The sequence below is a fragment of the Bufo gargarizans genome, chromosome 2 (genome assembly GCF_014858855.1).
Source record: "Bufo gargarizans isolate SCDJY-AF-19 chromosome 2, ASM1485885v1, whole genome shotgun sequence".
NCBI classification, from domain to species: Eukaryota; Metazoa; Chordata; class Amphibia; order Anura; family Bufonidae; genus Bufo; species Bufo gargarizans.
In genome coordinates this window covers 630497417-630516079 of record NC_058081.1, presented here as the reverse complement: position 1 = coordinate 630516079, position 18663 = coordinate 630497417, and the positions used below count along the sequence as shown (strand labels likewise).

Sequence of the window (18663 nt, the reverse complement as noted above, 5' to 3'; positions counted from 1 at the left end):
ATTGTGCTTCTCGATACTACAAAATATAATGCGGAATGCTTGAGACAGCTTGCGGATATAACAACATATAAGATGCTGAGGAAGGATCCAATAGAAGAATTTTCAGAATTATTAAACCAATATTGTGATGGAGGATTTGAGGAAGGATTACTCTCTAAACAAGAATCAGATTTTATCTTGGGAACACAACAGAGATTGCCTGTGTTTTATTGTCTTCCCAAGATACATAAAAGTATGTCGGAACCACCAGGTCGCCCAATAATTTCGGGTATAGAGTCTTTGTCATCCAATTTGTCCAAATATATAGATCAACTTATACAGCCTACAGTGAAAAATACTCCATCTTATCTCAAAGACACCACACAGATTGTCCAGATATTGGAAAATCTGAAGGTGGAGCCTCACTGGCTTATAGGGACATTGGATGTTCAATCGCTATATACCGTCATTGACCATGAACAAGGCATAAAAAATATGAAATCACAACTGAGGAATTATGGCAATCTTGGAGAGAGACAAATAGAATTCCTGGCAGAAGGTGTGAGATATATTTTAACACATAATTATTTCTTTTTTGAAGGGGCTTATTACCTCCAGACTCGTGGCACTGCCATGGGCACCAGGTTCGCCCCCAGCTATGCCAATCTATTTATGGCACAGTGGGAGCAGGAGACCATTTTACCCAGGCTGGGGTCGGACCTGGTGCTCTGGCAGCGTTACATTGATGATATTATTTTTGTCTGGCAGGGAGATGCATCTAGCCTCCACACCTTCTTGGAAGACATCAATGAAAACGATTACAATCTTAAATTCTCCTCCAATACGAATCAGGAATATACTGAATTCCTGGATATTCGGATTACTACCCAGAATGACCGCTATGTGTGTACTACTTTTCAGAAAGAAGTAGCTAAGAACAGCTTCATCCTCTTTTCTAGTTGCCATTTGCCTTCTTGGTTATTGAACATACCTACAGGACAGTTTCGTAGAATAAAAAGAAACTGCACTAACCAGATAGAATTTGAGGATGAGGCTGTTATGATGAAGAAAAAATTTTTAGAAAAAGAATATCCAGAGACAGTTGTCGAGAAAGCACTATGTAAGGTTAGAAAAATGGATAGAAAAATGTTTTTCGAAACCAAACAAAAGAAGGATGATAAACCCGCTGATGATAATAAATTCCGTATAATACTGCCATATAATGCACAACACAAAAAAATAGAACAAAGCATCAAAAATAATTGGCATCTTATTCAGAACGACAAAACCATAGGCCCCTTAATCCCACCTTTTCCAGAGATAGTGTATACAAAGGCCCCTAATCTGGGTATAAAAATAGCACCATCTATTAAAAATCAGACAAGGGAAACTGGATCTGGAAATAAATGGTTAAAAATGAGTGGGTTTTATAGATGTGGTCGTTGTATAAATTGCAGGAATACGTCCTTTCCAAAAAGAACTACGCGAGTGACTTCAACACAGAACAATTTTTCAGTAGAGATAAAGGATCTTCTCACTTGCAATAGTTCAAATGTAATTTATATTATTGAATGCCCATGTGCTAAACAATATATTGGCAGGACCAAAAGATCCCTAAAAGTTAGGATTACGGAACATATAAATAATATCAAGAAAGGGTACGAAAAACATGTACTATCAAAACATTTCAAATTGATGCACAACCAAGATCCCAAGTCTTTAACTTTTGCAGCTTTTGAACAAATAGAACGCCATTGGAGGGGAGGGAACCATATTGCCCGGATGTCTAGGGCTGAGTCCAGGAAGATTTTCGAATTTGGCAGTTTGGCCCCAGCTGGACTAAATGCCGAATTTGAAATTTTCGGGTTTTTGTGATGGGTCGGGTGTCTTTGGCCCATGGGGAGTACTAGTCGGGCTGTTTAGCAGCACTATGACCCCCCCTGTGCTCGGGATCCCCGACCCCAATCCACATATACCATCATCCCATGTACTCCGCCCGAACCATTTCGGGTAATGAGCCCCATGAAATATTGTTGATGGAACTGTATCTAACATGAAAATATATATGAGTTCCCTACGGAATACAATACCCGACAATCTTTTACAAATATATTTTTTATATTTTTACATTTTTACATCTTAGACCCTATACAGAAATTCCCTATTATTTAATACATTTTTAATATAAGATCATTAAAGATTTAGAAGTTGTATATTTATTGTATTTTATTTTTGTTTGATATGGAATGTTATTATTTACATTGGTCCTAACTGTAACTAGCTATTGTACAATTTGCTATGTATAATGATTCTGGTTGGTTTAGGAATATACAAAATAGAAAAGCGCATGTGCGCATAAAAACCACAGATTTAACGCAGGATTATCGCACATAAAAAATCGCATGTGCGCAAAAAAAAAAAAAAAAAAAAAAAAAAAAAAAAAAAAAAAAAAACGCAGGATTATCGCACATAAAAAAATCGCATGTGCGCAAAAATACCGCGAATTTTCACAGGATTATCGCAATATAAGGTAATTGGATCCAGATCCTTTGGGTCCATTTCAAGTTTACCAAAGAGCCCTTGGGAGGATAAATAGCCGGCAAGTTAGTCAGACCCAAATTAGCCACTGAGGAAGAAGGCAGGTAGCCTTTGAAACGCGTCTGGCAAGGAGCAATTGGATCTGACAACTCACCGGCAACAACTTTGTACGGTATTGGATTGAAAGCGCTTTCTAAAAAGACTATTATCATCGATCCAAAGAGGCAGAATATCCATCTACCTCAAGCAAAGACATTGGACGTGGATCTGCAGCCTGACACAGCCAGCATTTCTGCTCACAGCCGGGTGGATACAGCATCGTTAACAGCTAATTCAGCTGTGTTATCCAAAGGCAAGTCCTGTTTGCTTCTACACTACGTGGGACGCCACGGTGGGAATAGGACGATATGTGAGTAAGAGCCATACAGCTCCATAACATTGCTGGATATATGTATATTGCTGCCCAAACATCTTGATTTGCTGTTTGAATATTGCGCAACATTGCTGGACATATTTATAACATTGCTCAAGTATCCTGCTGCTTATATTGCGGTTGTTCAAACATACAGCCTATTCAGGCAGATATCTGCTCAGACTGAATATATTTGTGGACAATTGTACGGACCAAACCAGGATTTTAGGCCACATGTTCTATTACTAAAGAAACACTGCGGCATCAGTGGTATACAGCCACTTTATTGACTCTTCAGAAATATATTTATATATTTATCTATACACATTATTTCACTTATTGTTTTATAATTATATATTTCTGATCCAGTGGATTTTATGTAGCAGTTTATGCTGCATTTTACCCATTGGTCATTATTAGTCACTGTGCACTTATTATTCATCTATTTATTCACTCACTGATTTATTTATTTATTTTCTGGAGATATATTTGCTGTAAACCACTGCTGTAGATAATAGAAGACAAAAGTACTGTGTTACATCTACTAATGTTAGACTGGACCTATTAACACTGGATTGGACATTTGGATCTTTTATTAGCTATAACAGTGGACAGTTGTAATATTTATTTTATCAATTTTATAAGTTTTACTATTTTATGCTGATTTCGGGAAATTAGTTCTATTTAGGGAACATTATTATTGTGTATTGCTCATATAAATTTGTTCAATTTATCGCTATTAATAAACTAATATTTGAGTCGCTTTGCCTACCTTGTGATCTAGATATATGAGTGCCCATTTTACTTCTTTTTAATATTATTGTTCTTGGTGATTGGGTACAACATCTATTTTGGTGCACCTTGCCATCCCAAACCAGAGGTGAGCCGTCCTTTATCCCTTTATTACTAACTTTGAAATAATTCCTAGGTTTGTTTCTACAGCTCCTATGCGGCTGTAGGTGTGGTTAGAGGCTATGGGGGAGATTTATCAAACTGGTGTGACGTAGAACTGTCTTTGTTGCCCATAGCAACCAATCAGATTCCACCTTTCATTGTCCAAAGGAGCTGTGAAAAATGAAAGGAGGAATCTGATTAGTTGATATGGGCAACTAAGCCAGCTCTACTTTACACCAGTTTGATAAACCTCCCCCTACATCCTTACACTCGTCAGGCAGCGTATAGTGTGATTTTTGTAGTCTGTAACTTTGGAGACACATAGGCCTGTATATGAGCTGTATACACACAATGGAAGCAATTGTTTAGCCAAGACTTTTTGCTAAATGTATTCATTTTTTACAGGACATCTGTCAGCAGGTTTGTACCTATGACACCGGCTGACCTGTTACATGTGCACTGGGCAGCTGAGGACATCTGTGTTGGTCTCATGAAAATAAGCTTCTGAGAGCAACGGGGGCGTTGCCATTACTCCTAGAGCCTCTGCTCTCTGAAACTGCATTGCCCTCTGAACTTTGATTGTCAGGGCCAGACAGGTGTGATCATATTTACACTGACTGGCCCTGTCAATCAAAGTGGAGATGAAGAGCTGAGCCTCTAGGTGTAACAGAAAAGCCTCCATTGCTCGTAGAGGCTCATTTGCATATATTAAAACTTCATTTTTCTTAGCAATGCGGGCACATATGAACATGGGACCAACACGGATGCCTTCAGCTGCCAAGTGCACATGTAACAGGTCAGCCAGTTTCATAGGTACAAATCGCATTCGTGAGAAGGGAGCTTGTCTTCAAGGTCATTCATGGTCGGTCTTCTCCACATCTCTGTCCTAACACGATTATTAGCTATAGCTTGGATCTGATGCCAGAGTTGGAGGCAATTCTGTAACATCAGTTGTACCTGATTTTGGTTCATTGTCTTCCACTTTATTTGGTGCATTACTTAGTCCCGTCTTGTCTGAGGGCTTTTCTTCTTGAGGGACTTCAGCTGTAAAATACAATGATATATTCTTGTAACACTTCCCCAAATTTATCTTATATCAGAGTTATTCTGGGTAATGATACCGAATATTTCTGTTCTTTGGGAGTTTTCAACCTCTTTTACAACTTTTTTGAGGGCACTGACAGGGTTTATCCATTATTTGTGATCCTCATCCCTTCTATCGGGACATATTTATCGTAGGAAAGAGGTTGTCCCACAATAGGAACATATTATCTATACACATGTGGTAGATATGTCTAATCTCTGGGAGTCTGACTGCTGGTTCCCCCGCTAATCACAATTGTCCCATAGAGACTGAATGAAATGATGGTGTGCATGTGTGACCACTGCTCTATTCAAACGATGGACATTGGACAAACACGCATTCTTGTGATCAGAGGAGGTCCTATGGATAGGTGACATGGAAAATTCGATTTGCTGCGGAGCCAAATTTCCTCATGCTTCGTGGTAGCTAATCGATTATCCATGAATAGCAGTAAAAAAAAATATTTACCGTAATAATCATACTTGCCTCACCCATTTGATCGCGACAAGCCGGTCGCCGCCATCTAGATTGAAGATCTCGCATGAAATCATCACAGGTCGCACGAGATTTTGCACTAGATCTTCAATCAAGATGGTGGCGGCCGGCTCATCGCGATTGCCGCTCCCTGTCATTGCACCCACTGCTTACAAAGAAATGCATTTCGTCAAAAAGCCTTTTTTTTTTTGTAAAATTCTGCAAAGCAGCCGAATCGACTTTTACAATACTCATCACTATTCATTTGTATAGAGTAGATTTCTTTTTGGCTAGACGGAATTTCTTGCCCTTAAGGCCTCTTGCACACGGGCGTCATTTTTTTTGCCCGGATAAGAGCCGGGTGCGTTGCGGGAAAATGCGCGATTTTTCCGCGCGAGTGCAAAACATTGTCATGCGTTGCACTCGCGTGAGAAAAATTGCGCATGTTTGGTACCCAAAGCTTGGGATTGATGTTCTGAAGATTGTATTATTTTCCCTTATAACATGGTTATAAGGGAAAATAATAGCATTCTGAATACAGAATGCATAGTAAAACAGCGCTAGGGGTGAGCTGCTGCATTAAATACCGGTTAAGGACCTTTGATGACGTCACTCCGGTCATCACATGGTACGTCACATGATCTTTTACCATGGTGATTCACCATGGTAAAAGACCATGTGATGACCGGAGTGACGTCATCAAAGGTCCTTAACCGGTATTTAATGCAGCAGCTCACCCCAGGTCCTGTTCAGCAGCAGAGGAGACACAAGGAGATGCCGGCTTCGCGATCAAGTGGACTAAGGTGAGTAAAAATTTTTTTATTTTTTTTAACCCCTCTAGCGCTGTTTTACTATGCATTCTGTATTCAGAATGCTATTATTTTCCCTTATAACCATGTTATAAGGGGAAATAATAATGATCGGGTCTCCATCCCGATTGTCTCCTAGCAACCGTGCGTGAAACTTGCTTGCGGATGCAATGCGATTTTCACGCTTCCCATTCACTTCTATGGGGCCTGCGTTGCGTGAAAATCGGACAATATAGAGCATGCTGCGATTTTCACTCAACGCACAAGTGATGCGTGAAAATCACCGGTCATGTGCACAGCCCCATAGAAATGAATGGGTCAGGATTCAGTGCGGGTGCAATACGTTCACCGCACGCATCGCACCCGCACGGAAAACTCGCCCGTGTGAAAGGGGCCTAAAAGGGTTCTCCAGGAATGTTTAAAAAAATTGCTGCAGGCAACCTGTCCTAGAATGTGAGCAGGACTGGGTGTCACCATTTGCAGAGCTGTCCCTGCAGACTAAGGCTCCATTCACATGTCCACAATAATGGGTCCGCAATTGCGGAATGGGTGCGGACCCATTCATTCTCTATGGGGACAGAATGGATGCGGAGAGCAAACTATGTGCGCTCCGCATCCGCATTTCCAGTGCGCACTGCCGATCTTCCGGTCTGCGGCTCCAGAAAAAAAATAGAACATGTCCTATTATTGTTCGCAATTGCGGACAAGAATAGGGATTTCTATGGGGGTGCCAGACGGATGTATTGCGCATTAGCAATTTGCGGATCCGCAATGCACTACGGACGTGTGAATGGACCCTTAGGGGGCGTGACTTCACTACACACTACACTGCTCTACAATAGATGGTAAGGATATCATCCTGCCTATGATGTGCCATCATAACTGAGCAGCCTGTTCAGTTGCCTGAGCAGTTGCTTGTGGCCATTTTAAATCACACCTGGAAAACCCCTTTAAAGGAATGTTAACATTTAAGATGTACAAAAAAATAATAAAATCCCAGCACTTCCCTCCTAAGGGAACAGCTACGTAGGATGGAAATGTCGCTGCAGATCTTACTGTAGATTACACACTCTGCGTTGCAAGGGGTTATATCCACAGTGTAAATCTGCAGCAGAAATTGACAGGCAGCTGATTTAAAACCCGCACCACAGGTTAAATTATGGTGCAAATTTGCAGCATGATTCACAGTATGTAAATGACATTTTGTAAAGGACTGCAAAACGGTGAGGATTTGTCACATCCCCGTGTGGACATACCCTAAATCTTCTGATACTACAATTACCGTAAAACGGGCCTCTTTCACACTTGCGTTGTCCGGATCCGGTGTGTACTCCACTTGCCGGAATTACACGCCGGATCCGGAAAAACGCAAGTGTACTGAAAGCATTTGAAGACGGATCCGTCTTCAAAATGCGTTCAGTGTTACTATGGCAGCCAGGACGCTATTAAAGTCCTGGTTGCCATAGTAGGAGCGGGGAGCAGTATACTTACCATCCGTGCGGCTCCCGGGGCGCTCCAGAGTGACGTCAGAGCGCCCCATGCGCATGGATGACGTGCCATGCGATCACGTGATCCATGCGCTTGGGGCGCCCTGACATTACTCTGGAGCGCCCCGGGAGCCGCACGGACGGTAAGTATGCTGCTCCCTCGCTCCCCGCTACATTTTACCATGGCTGCCAGGACTTTAGCGTCCCGTCAGCCATGGTAACCATTCAGAAAAAGTTAAACGTCGGATCCGGCAATGCGCCGAAACGACGTTTAGCTTAAGGCCGGATCCGGATCAATGCCTTTCAATGGGCATTAATTCCGGCCTTGCGGCAAGTCTTCAGGATTTTTGGCCGGAGCAAAAAGCGCAGCATGCTGCAGTATTTTCTCCGGCCAAAACACTTTCCGGTCCGGAACTGAAGACATCCTGATGCATCCTGAACGGATTTCACTCCATTCAGAATGCATTAGGATAATCCTGATCAGGATTCTTCCGGCATAGAGCCCCGACGACGGAACTCTATGCCGGAAGACAAGAACGCAAGTGTGAAAGAGCCCTAAGAAAGTGAGAAATATTTTCTGTGTCCCAAGACACATTCCCCTTCCTCCTCCTCACTGTTCTGTGTCTGGCTATAAAGCAACTGACTTCAGCAGGAGCCTCCGCCTTGTCCATAGTGTGAAACAAGGACTGTTAAAACCCATCCCTGTCCGGCCCCTCAAAGATTAGCAAGAACAAGAGATTAACCCCTGTGTTTCAAGAACATGCAGGCGGTTCTGCAGAATGGCAAACAGTGGAGGCAACATTTTTAATTGTGACATTCATTTCTATGTTTAGCAATACTTTTTAAGGCTTTCTACTGGCTGGATAAATCAGTACCTTTCAAGAATTGAAAGGAAAAGAGAAAGAGGACCACCAGCATAAGATGGAAGGAGACAATCACAGAAACCATGAGCTAACCACCGAGAAGCCTGGTGACCCAAAGACAGGACATCCTGGACAAACATTTGGTCACCCGGTGAAGCCCTACCGTCATAATGGATGTTAACCTGTTTGTGTCCATCATCTGCACACTGCCCATACGAGCTAACTGCACCATGCAGCTACAGTGGCATGCAAAAGTTTGGGCACCCCTCGTCAAAATAACTATTACTGTGAACAGTTAAGCAAGTTAAAGATAAAATGATCTCCAAAAGGCATAAAGGTAAAGATGACATATTGCCTTTGTCTTTTAAGCAAAAACAATCTTTTATTTTCATCTTTTACATTTTCAAAATAACTAAAAAGAAAAAGGGCCCAAAGCAAAACTTTGGGCACCCTGCATGGTTAGTACCTAGTAGCAGGCCCTTTGGCAAGTATCACAGCTTGTAAACGCTTTTTGTAACCAGCCAAGCATCTTTCAAGTCTTCTTTGAGGGATATCCATCCATTCTTCATTACAAGTCTTACAGTTCTGTGAGATTCCTGGGCTGCCTCACATGCACTGCTCTTTTAAAGGTTTGTTCACAGATTTTCAATGATGTTCAGATCAGGGGACTGTGAGGGCCATGGTAAAACTTTCAGCTTGTGCCCTTTGAAGTAGCCTATGGTGGATTTTGAGGTGTGTTTAGGATCATTATCCATTTGTAGAAACCATCCTCTTTTCAGCTTCAGCTATTTTACAGTTGGTGTCATGTTCGCTTCCAGAACTTGTTGGAATTTTATTGAATCCATTCTTCCAGTGAAATGTTCCCCGCGCCATTGGCTGCAACACAACCCCAAAGCATGATTGATCCACCTCCATGCTTAATGGTTGTAGATGTGTCCTTTTCATGAAATTTTGTGCTCGTTTTTCTCCAAACATACTTTTTCTCATTATGGCTAAAGAGTTCTATTTTAACCTCTTCGGTCTACAGGACTTGTTTCCAAAATAGATCAGACTTGTTTAGATGTTCTTTTCCAAACTTCTTAAGCTGAATGTTGTGGTGAGGACGAAGGAGAGGTTTTCTTCTGATGACTCTTCCATGAAGGCCACATTTGTGCAGGTGTCACTGAACAGTAGAACAATGTACGACACCTCCAGAGCCTGCTAAATCTTCCTGAAGGTCTGTTCTGATTTGCTCTGTTCTGAGGGGGTTCTGATTTGACTTTTTATCAATCCTGCAAGCAGCTTTCCATGAAAATCTTCTTGGTCTTACAGACCTTTTCTTAATAATATTTGAAACGGAGGAAATAGCAACCTGAAAACACTTTGCCATCTTCTTATACCTGTCTCCTGCAGTTTTTTGGGACAAGGTTAGAGGAGTCTGGATATTTATAAAGTATGTTTCATCTTTAACTTTATGCCTTTCCGGAATCATTTCATCTTCAACTTTCTTAACTGTTCACAGTAAAAATCATTTTGACCAGGAGTGCCTAAACTTTTTCATGCCACTGTACATCCAGCAGTTTAATGGCACATTTTGCTGTATATTACTCTGTCATTAAAGAGAATGGGCTGACATTTGTCAGCCGGATTCAGATATATTGACAGGGAGCTGTAATGATCTTCCCTCTGTGACAAAATGTGCCCAGCATGGAGCTCAAAGCGAGCTCAACTAGAGTACCAGCTGATTGTGACCTTTAACTTCAGGTATTACAGTGATAATTAGTGATGAGCGAAGCAAGCTTCGGGTGCTACATCCGAAGTTGCTTCGTTCAAAACTTCGGGTTAATAGTATACGGAGATCCGTCTCTATACAGTAATAAAATGTATGGGCTCTGATGAGCTGAAGTTAGTTATTCGCAAAGTCACGCGTGACTTCGTTGAATAACTTTGCTAGTTAATTTTTAAGGTGGAAAACCACTTTAAAACTTAAAACCAAACTCGGTTTCTTCCCACACTCCAAAGACATACTGTTAAGGACCTTAGATTGTGAGCCCCATTGGGGACAGTTGGATGATAATGTCTGTAAAGCACTGCGGTTATATAACAGCGCTATATAAAAATGTGTAAATGTGTAAAATGTGTAAACATGTAAATGCAGTGCTGCCACCTGCAGGCCTACATTGGACTATACCCGTGATAGGCATGGTAGCTTCATAAGAACGCCTTCCGCGATCTCAGCGAAGGAAAGGTATTACGGCCCCAGTAGGGCAGTGCTCAAGGGAAAATCCTTCTCAGATGCAGTGGTCACAATTAACCAAGGTATCTGAGGGGTTAAATGTCTGTGATCGGTGTTATAGCTAAATCACAGACATGAGCCTTGGGTGTCTGCTGTGTAAAACCAGGGTGGGCGCCATCTTACACGTATGGCAGATGTTGAGAGGGGGTTAAACTGAAAATTAAAAGTTACTGGTCTTTTTTTTCACCATACACAAACAAAACAAACAAAATAAAGTATAGCTTTGCAATGATGGAAATTTAATGTGAAGATCCAGACACCAAAGGGGTTAACACAGTGAAGATCTAGGATGTGATGGAGAACACAAGCATTTTCACCTTTGGGACTCTGGTTCACAATCTCTTTCTCATCCTCCGCCTCTGCAGATTCCTTTTTTTGCTTTTCTTTGAGTTCTTGACATTCTGACTTTTCCTCAACATCTTCCTTCTCCAACTTGGTTGATGGCTAAGAGTAAAATCAGAGTTAGTCAACGTATGGAAGCATAATGTCGCCTATTTCTGGTGCCAGATATCCTAACAGTGTAATAATGGGTAAGAATTATCTCACTAAAAAGTGCTGCCTAATTGGGATATTGTACAAGAAATTAAAATCTGATTGAACTTTATTTATTTTGAATTAAAATATAAATAATTACCAATTGTTTTCAATATTTATTTTCTCCATGGAAGTGTATTGGAATAAATAAGCACAGAAGCCTCACACGTAACTTACCGTCTACAGCAGTTTTAAAAACCAACACAAGCTCCAAAACTGCATGAGAAAATAATGCATTTAAAGATGGGAATTCATACATCTACCGTATCTAATCCAATTTAATGTATTTACATGATACCCCAATCAAATCTGTAACCAGAAGTGTCTGCAACTGCAAACGGATAATTCACATTATGAGATAACTTTACAAACAAAATCTTATTTCTGCATCCCTAGGGATATGAACAAATGGCTTTAAATTGCTACTTTACAGAGGGAAAAATGACTCTCAGGAAGGAATGGAGTTTTATTTTTTATAATATTTTTTAAATTTCATTTAAATGTAGCTCTATAACATAAAGCCCCATATTTATTAATCAGTTTATGCCAGTTATAAAATAAGATTGAAAAAGTTGCAATCTGTTCAAAAGTACATAAAAGCTGCAATCTGTGAAAAAAAAAAATAATAATTTTACGCTGTGCTTCCCAAAAGTAGCAAAAAAATAACTGGGCCTGCTTTACTAGGAAGGGATTTATTAATACTAGAGCCGAGACATGGTACAAATTTTGGCAAAATCTACAGCTGCTCATGGCATAATTCATTCCAAATGAAAATACTTAAATTTTAATTTATTATGAATATATTCCCAAATACCATTCATTAGTTATAACTCATTTTGTCTAGGAAGTAATCATTAGGGGAAATAAAATGTCCGCCGTCATATTAGTACACACAAAACCTGTCCTAATCACAGAGCAGGACAAGTTACATCAGAACACTGAGCTAAAAAGCTGCTTCATCCTCCTCTCTTCTTTTATTGTCAGGAACTATGATCCTAAATATAGCTGATATGATTTTCAGCGGAATCTCTGTAGGAATGGAGATCATGAGGAGGCATGATGTACAGAGAGGACGGACAAGACAGACTGTGGCAATGGAGACATACAAGGCCTGCTGCTCATTATCCACATCCCTACATCCTCTTTGTACTTCATGTTCTCCTCATGACCTCCATTCCTACAGAGAGTCGGGTGAACGATATTGAGGATAATAATCCCTGACAAATATTGCAGAGGAGGATGAGGCGGCTCTTTACCTCAGTGTTGTGAAGTAACTCCTGCTGTGTGATTAGGACAGGTTTTGTGTGCACTAATAGGACGGCGGCAATTTTATTTCTCCTATTGAGTGCTCCCCAGACAAAACAAGTCATTATAACTAATTAAAGGTATTTGGAAATATACTTAGAATAAAGTAATATTTAAGTATTTTTTTATTTTCTTAATTCTCGGATAACCCCTTTAAAGAGGTTGTGCAAGAATGGGGGGATTTTGGCAAACCCCTTCACTTGGCTGGACCTTTAAAGGGAAGCTTTCTTACCTGCTTCCCACACTGGCTCCCTGCTCCTCCTCCTCCCGTCTTGTGATGCTCCACTGGGCTCCCTCGCTGAAAACATCAGGTTTGATGCCGCCTGCAGCCAATCATTGGCCGCGGCGGTGACCAGCTCCCCTTACATCATGACAAATGGTCACATGACATAAGGGGAGTCTGACACTGCTGCAGCCAGTGGGAAGCAGGCAAGTAAGCTTCCCTTTACAAAGCCAGCCAAGTGAGGGGGTTTGCCAAACCCTACCTCATTCTTACACAATCCCTTTAAAGGGGCATTTCAGCACATTACAAAAGCTAGCCTGCAAATGGTTAAAAACATAAAGGAGCTTATACTTACCATGCTGATCCTTCCCCACTGCCATTCCGATGGTGCCTGGCTCTCAGATGAGACAACAGCAGGAGGTGGAGCACAGAGAAGGCCCCAGCAATGTCAGAGCAGCAGGGGAAGGGTGCAGGCAGTATTTGTGCCTTATTTTATTAAACTAACTTTTGGGTTGTGCCAGAATACTAGTGTTTGAAACGCCAGTCTTAATAAATGCACCCAAAAACGAATTAAGCATGAGACAAGTAACCTGAGTTGGTGAAACAATAAAGTGACTATAATTCAACCTGAACTTCCAAAGGTGTGGTCTTCTGCTCCACAGCTTCCATCTCCTCGGACACTGTACTCTGTGTTTCTACTTTTTCTGGAAAACAATAATTGCCATCTTACACCATTATATATAACTACAGATTATAAGTATCACTATAAGCCTCTGTTATGGTCTCCACCATGTAAGACGGGCAAGTATTCAGCGCGGGTGCAATGCGTGAGGTGAACGCATTGCACCCGCACTGAATCCTGACCCATTCATTTCAATGGGGCTGTGTACATGAGCGATGTTTTTCACACATCACTTGTGCGTTGTGTGAAAATCGCAGCATGTTCTATATTCTGCATTTTTCACGCAACGCAGGCACCATAGAAATAAATGGGGCTGCGTGAAAATCGCATCGTATCGCAAGTGCGGATGTGGTGCAATTTTCACGCATGGTTTCTAAGGAGATGAGGGATGAGCGACCCGGGACACCATTTACTTGATTATTTTCCATTATAACATGGTTATAATGGAAAATAATAGCATTCTTTAATACAGAATGCAAAGTCCAATGTGAATTAAGGGTTAAAAAATAATAAAAACATTACTCACCTCATCCACTTGATCACACAGCCGGGATACTCTTCTTTGTTCTTCTTGAAAGACCTGCAAAAGGACCTTCTATCTTCATTCAGCAGGACCTGAGCTGACGTCACCGCGCTCACCTTGTGGTGAGCGCAATGACGTCAGAGAAGGTCCTTTTGCAGGTCCTTCAAGAAGAACAAAGAAGAGGATCCCGGTTGCGCGATCAAGTGGATGACGTGAGTAATGTTTTTATTATTTTTTAACCCTCAACTGACATTGGATTTAGCATTCTGTATTAAAGAATGCTAATATTTTCCCTTATAACCATGTTAGAAGGGAAAATAATAAAATCTACAGAACACCTCACCCAAACCCGAACTTCAGTGAAGAAGTCCGGGTTCGGGTACCACATTTAGTTTTTTCTCACGCGCGTGCAAAACGCATTGCACTTGCGCGGAAAAAACTGACTGAAAATTGCATGCCTACTCGCACGGGTTTCCCGCAATGCACCCTGAACGCATTCAGCCCTCACCCGCGACGCCTGTGTGAAAGAGGCCAAAGAAGGGTATGTTGCACCAAAGTAACGTGAATGACGTTAGACTTGGCAATATATATAAAGAGAAATGGCCAATGTATTGTGATTCGGGTAAGAAGATGGAAGAGATCATGAACTGCAAGAAAAGATGGAATAGCCAATGTAATGTGAATGAAGCTGGAACAGATGTATGTGTACATTCTGCTTCTTATTGTTCCTCCATGTGGCTGGTAAATACTGAAGGGGACTCAAATGCATCCACAAAATGGTTCAAGCAGGTGCCATTTGAGTGGGAGGTAAAGAATGACCACTGCTGGACTGTGCCACCCAATTTAGAGGGTATGGGTCTACAAAGGGCATTTATAAGGAGATGGAAGTTAGCGTTGTGAATACCTATAAAGAGTAGTTTTTGTGATCCTATTTTAAATTAGCAAATAACAGTGTACCTGGCACGGGGGCTGTTCCTGGTGGTAGGGGGGCAGGACTTGCTGGAACTGGTGTGGTTGGATCTGATGAAACAACTTCAAAGCATTTCTTGTTCTCTGCACCCTCAGGAATCATATCCGGTGTACTGTATTTGCCATTGACTTGTTGAAATTCCTGAACCTGAAGACAAACAACCAGTCATAAAGTGATTTATGTACAGAAACCCCATGCTGCTTATCCCTATGGGTGCCCGCACACCCTTAATAGCTGTTGGCCGAATGATCTCTCGGCTGACAGCTATCTCTCCCAACATTCCCATACATGCTTGGTGTATATGAGAGGTGAAAGGCACTGACAGAAGTTTCTGGCGGCAGCTTATCTCCAAGAAGAACAGAAGGATCAGGCGACAAATTCAATTCCCCTCAGGGAAGAGTCAGGAGCTTCCCATACACATTAGATTATCGACCAGTCCTGCCAAAAATGACAGGTTCTGCCAAAAATACACTAAGAGTCCATTCACACGTCCGTAAGTGGTTTGTGGATAGGCAAATTGCGGAGCCGCAAAACACGGACACTGGCAATGTGCATTCCGCCATTTGCGGACCGCACATCGCCGGCACTAAAATAGAAAATGTATAATCTTTTCCGCAATTGCGGACAAGAATAGGACATGTTCTATTTTTTTGCGGAAACGGAAGCACGGATGCGGAAGTGCGGATCCGCAAATGCGGATGCGGACAGCACATTCTGGCCCTATTGAAACGAATGAGTCTGCACCCGTTCCACAAAATTGCAAAACGGACGCGGACCCATTTTGCAGACGTGTAAATGGACCCTAAGGGTGCATTCACATCACCGTTTAGCTTTCCGTTCTTCTGATCCGTCAGAAGAAGAGAGGGAGAGAAAAAAAACAGGATCCTGTAAAAAGAAAAAGAAAAAAAAAAGGATCCTGTTGCATTAGTTGTCATCCGTTTAAACCATTTCCATCTGAGATCTGTTTTTTAGACGGAAAAAAGTCCTGCATGCAGTACTTTTGTCTCTGTTTAAAAAAAAAACGGATCTCAGACAGAAATGGCTCAAACAGATGACAACTGATGCAACAGGATCCTTTTTTGTTTTACTGGATCGTGTAAAAAAACTGATCCTATGCAATCCTATGTATAACTGATCTGACGGCTCAGAAGAACGGAAAGCTGAACGGTGATGTGAATACACTCTAACATGTATGCGGGCCTTTAGGCTCACACTTGCGTTTCTCGGATCCAGCAGGCTGCTCCAGCAGAGAACAGCCTATCGGAGTTCACCAGATCCAGCATAGCTGAATACTGCTGTTGACCCGCATGCAGCGGTTTTTGTCCAGCCAAAACCCGACATGCGTGCCACAAACCAGCTGGATCCCCACCGAATGCCATAATAGTTAATTGGCTCTGGCGGTGAACCGCACTGGCTAGTCTGGAACTGGTGAACTCCGGCAGGCTGTTCTCTGCCAGAAACGCCGGACGGATGCGATAAACACAAGTGTAAATCTACCCTAAACAAGAGACCGTAGACCGGCTCACTACACAAGATGATCAGTATTTGCCCGGCTAATGAGTAGAGATAAGTGATCAGCCTGATTCCAGTTCCGTGAACCTGTGGATTCATCCACAACCTGCCATCTGTTGGGTGATACTGGTCAAACTGCATTCAAAAAACATTGGGGTAATGTAAAAAAGTAATAAAAGGCTCCAGCTATTATTACTATATTGCAGCTTTATACATTAAAGGGGTCCTCTGGGATTTTTATATTGATGGCCTATCCTTAGAATACTGTAGGTCATCAATATCAGATCCATATCAGAAACATGAATGGGAGCAACACTGCAGTAAGTACACAGTGGAGGGGGCTGGAGCTGATGGGTGGTCATGCCTGGATACTGATGACCTATACTATAATATAAAAATCCCAGAGAACCCCTTTAAAGAGGTTGTCCACTGCTGACAATCCCTCTGATAACAATCTAATTAGGTTAGGGTCCTTTTAGACAGTCTGATTTGGGGCCTTAAAAAGTGCCAATGAACAATAAATCAAGTTGATCATAGCTTTCCCAGCCTTTACACGGGACGATTGAAACTGTACGGGCAGGAGCGATCATTACTACGATCATTCATCCCCCCCATACACTTTACATCATGGTGGCAGAATATTCCCTGAGCATAGGCTGAACGATCGTTGCTTCCTGATCATCGGCTCGTGTGAAAGGCCATTTAGCTCTAGCAATCAGCTGTAATCTGCACATAAGCACACCGCCATCACTGATATCAACAACCATTTTTATTATAATATATATAGCATGCCTAACAAGTCTGCTGAGTGTCACATCTGATATTTCATGACTACATATATACACTCCAAAGACATACTGATGGAGAATTGTGGCAGCTTGATGCTACAGTCTGTAAAGCTCTGCGGTATATAGCGGCGCTATATAAGTGCATAAAATAAACAAATGTATACATATACACACACACACATACATAACCAAGTGCATATATGCCAATCATTCAACATACCTTGATTTCTAGTGCAATTTACTCACCCACCTTCTTTCGAACTAGTGACATGACTCCAATTCTGGTGAGGACATGTTGTCGAGAAAGTCCTTCTCTAGGAACACCATCGGCAAAGGTTTCTGCCCCATCCGCTCCAGGCTCACAGAGGTGTCTCATAAATAAAGATACGTATGCCCTGCACAAAGGGATCATTGTAAATATGAATTCCAGACAATGGGAGGCAGAGAAGTCTATGACTGGCACCTGCTATGACCCAAGCCGAGATCCATAACAAATGACGTCCTCTTTTGGATCACTAGTAATGTTTAAAGTCAATGAACTTCCAGAACCTTAGTATTACTTGAGCACTATGTTGGCACCTGGGCAGTGGAAGGTGGTATTCACTTTGTGTGGCACAGCTACTTAGGCGTGGTGGTGGTGGCAGCATTGCATTTGGCTCTGGAAATTAGACAGTGTATGACAGTACTCCATATGGGTTGCCTACAGAAGGGTATTAAGCACAGCACCAACCTCTGGCCTGGCTGACCTCTTCCTATGGGGCAGAGAGGGTTGGTACGGCTGCTTCCACAGCCCCCTCCATAGCGAGACCCCTGAGCTGATACTAAATTCTATAAGGTGCTTCCAACAAATAAGCAGTGGAGTGGTGGTCCATATGCTACCATTGTCACTGTTACTACAGTATATCTATGATACACTCAATAACCTGCTGAGACAAAAGATGTAGGAGACATTTTTGTCTTGGAATTATTGAAGAAATGTCATAAGATGTCAATGTTGCTGAAGTTGTAGCCATCCACTGACTTCATTCACTTCAGGTAAATGCTGACGAGAGCAGATCCATTATAATACAGAGAACGACCACTGGTACAAATTCCATCGCTGAACTTTGCTGCCCTCTAGTGATAAACCTGCAAGTAGCATCCATTAGCTTAAAGGCTATGTACACCTTTGGAGGCAAATTTTCTTTAGGATTGCATTTTACTAATTTTTGGCTAAAAATTATATTTTCAATTGGCCTTTATTCAAAATATTGAGCCATTCTGTCACAAAGGGTTAAATGTTTTAATAACTGTGTGACTGGTACTTTCATC

General features: G+C 41.8%; 1 protein-coding gene across 7 annotated transcripts in view; it reads right to left on the bottom strand.

The window, feature by feature from the left end:
- CHD5 (chromodomain helicase DNA binding protein 5) overlaps positions 1-18663 on the bottom strand; it is a 241244-nt gene that overhangs the window by 47678 nt on the left and 174903 nt on the right. For all 7 annotated transcript variants that reach the window (XM_044282149.1, XM_044282152.1, XM_044282154.1 and 4 more), the window contains 5 exons: positions 17603-17747; positions 15040-15199; positions 13505-13581; positions 11133-11259; positions 4781-4867 (listed from right to left, as the gene is read on the bottom strand). In XM_044282149.1, the coding sequence (XP_044138084.1) occupies positions 4781-4867; positions 11133-11259; positions 13505-13581; positions 15040-15199; positions 17603-17747 (596 nt within the window). The remainder of the gene's footprint in view (positions 1-4780; positions 4868-11132; positions 11260-13504; positions 13582-15039; positions 15200-17602; positions 17748-18663) is intronic.